The 1,301-nt window shown below is 37.9% G+C and overlaps 1 protein-coding gene across 1 annotated transcript; it reads left to right on the top strand.

Annotated features, from left to right (window-relative positions):
* The first annotated feature begins 431 nt into the window (after positions 1 to 431).
* On the top strand, positions 432 to 1,034 carry LOC108780652 (putative OPA3-like protein CG13603). Its single transcript, XM_018548426.1, has 2 exons — positions 432 to 689; positions 789 to 1,034. Exons 1-2 carry the CDS (start codon positions 435 to 437, stop codon positions 1,032 to 1,034), a joined length of 501 nt encoding a protein of 166 aa, XP_018403928.1. The 5' UTR covers positions 432 to 434.
* Positions 1,035 to 1,301: the final 267 nt, after the last annotated feature.

Here is a 1,301-nt window from a genome sequence, read left to right as displayed (position 1 = left end):
TTCGCTAATTTTTGACATGTGGGTGAATATAATCTGTTTATAGCCGTTTATAGCTATTTGGTCGATATTCGATCCCAGCATAAAATATAGAAAATCAAAATGATAACTTAGATCCGAAAATATTTGCTTGTTATATTTCTTATAAAGAGTATATATAATTTAATTAAGGAAAATACCATCGTGTTATTTTCACGGAAAAAAATTATACTACGTTTTTTATTATTATAACAAATGAATAAATTCGAGATCTGTTGGAAACGGACAACTTAACCCCAATTAGAATTTTCTTTATGTCAAAATATGTAAATAAAGTGAATTAGTATTTTCTCTCAAGAGAGATTAATATTTCAGCGAATTGAAAATTCATTATTCGCAAATGGCGGTTACAGAAAAGTTTTATTGAATTATTTCCTTTGATGAAATTGTATATAACTATGATAGGGCAAGGGTTTCCCGGTGCGAATCTTATAGGACAGCTCCTAAGTCAAATCACGCAGCCATTGTCAAAGGCGATAGTAAAGCGTGCGAAGAAACGGCCGCTTTTAAGAAAATACGTTCTGATTCAACTGGGACGTTTTTATTACTGGTGCGAAGATATGATAAAGTGGCGACAGATTTCAGTCATAGCGAAAAAAAGACCCGTTGACGACGATCGCACAATGGAAATAGGAACGACATTACTACTCGAGGTAAAGAAAGCAATTAAGATATTATTACGCGCATTGAAATACTAATTTATTTTCGATTGCATTTCATAAAATAAAATTCGAATTCATTCAATCCCCTAGGCATTGGTCTTTGGACTTTTGGGGAGCGTACTTATATACGAGACACGAAAGGCTGGAAAGAGATCGCGCGTCGCTGAGCAGTTGAAAATTCAAGAGCTCAACGACTTAGAGGTGAAGAAAGATCGGCTGATACGGCAAGTAAAGGATCAAGTGATCTTGACGAAACAGCTCAAAGAAATCATTGTGGAGTATTCGAGACAAGTCGGGTGTACCTTACCTAGTAGTCCCGAGGAGAAAGGCGAATAGAATGCTCCATTTGATTTGAAGCAGATGCGGAGATTGCGAAAAGCCAGTCGCGAAAGAATTGTTAAAGGACATTTGCCGCGTCGTCGTTAAAATATCGCATTTACGTGCGGCGGACAGAAAAGAACTCTTTCTCTGTTCCCTGTCGTCGTGATTTCTTTACGCGGACGGAATTTGTCGCATTACGTTCTCGGTGAACCGCAAACGAACGAACGATCCTCATATGGAGCGCAGATCCTCTCAGCACGGCAACGACAGTTCGAACTTTGT

The sequence above is a fragment of the Cyphomyrmex costatus genome, unplaced genomic scaffold, assembly GCF_001594065.2.
Source record: "Cyphomyrmex costatus isolate MS0001 unplaced genomic scaffold, Ccosl1.0 scaffold72, whole genome shotgun sequence".
Taxonomy (NCBI): Eukaryota; Metazoa; Arthropoda; class Insecta; order Hymenoptera; family Formicidae; genus Cyphomyrmex; species Cyphomyrmex costatus.
This window is presented reverse-complemented; position numbering and strand designations above follow the sequence as displayed.

What these genes read in the sequence shown, in the direction of transcription:
- LOC108780652 (XM_018548426.1), top strand. Translation starts at nt 435, where the DNA reads ATGATAGGGCAAGGGTTTCCCGGTGCGAATCTTATAGGACAGCTCCTA. An exon ending in GAACGACATTACTACTCGAG is followed by an intron (nt 690 to 788) that starts GTAAAGAAAGCA and finishes TCAATCCCCTAG; the next exon opens with GCATTGGTCTTTGGACTTTT.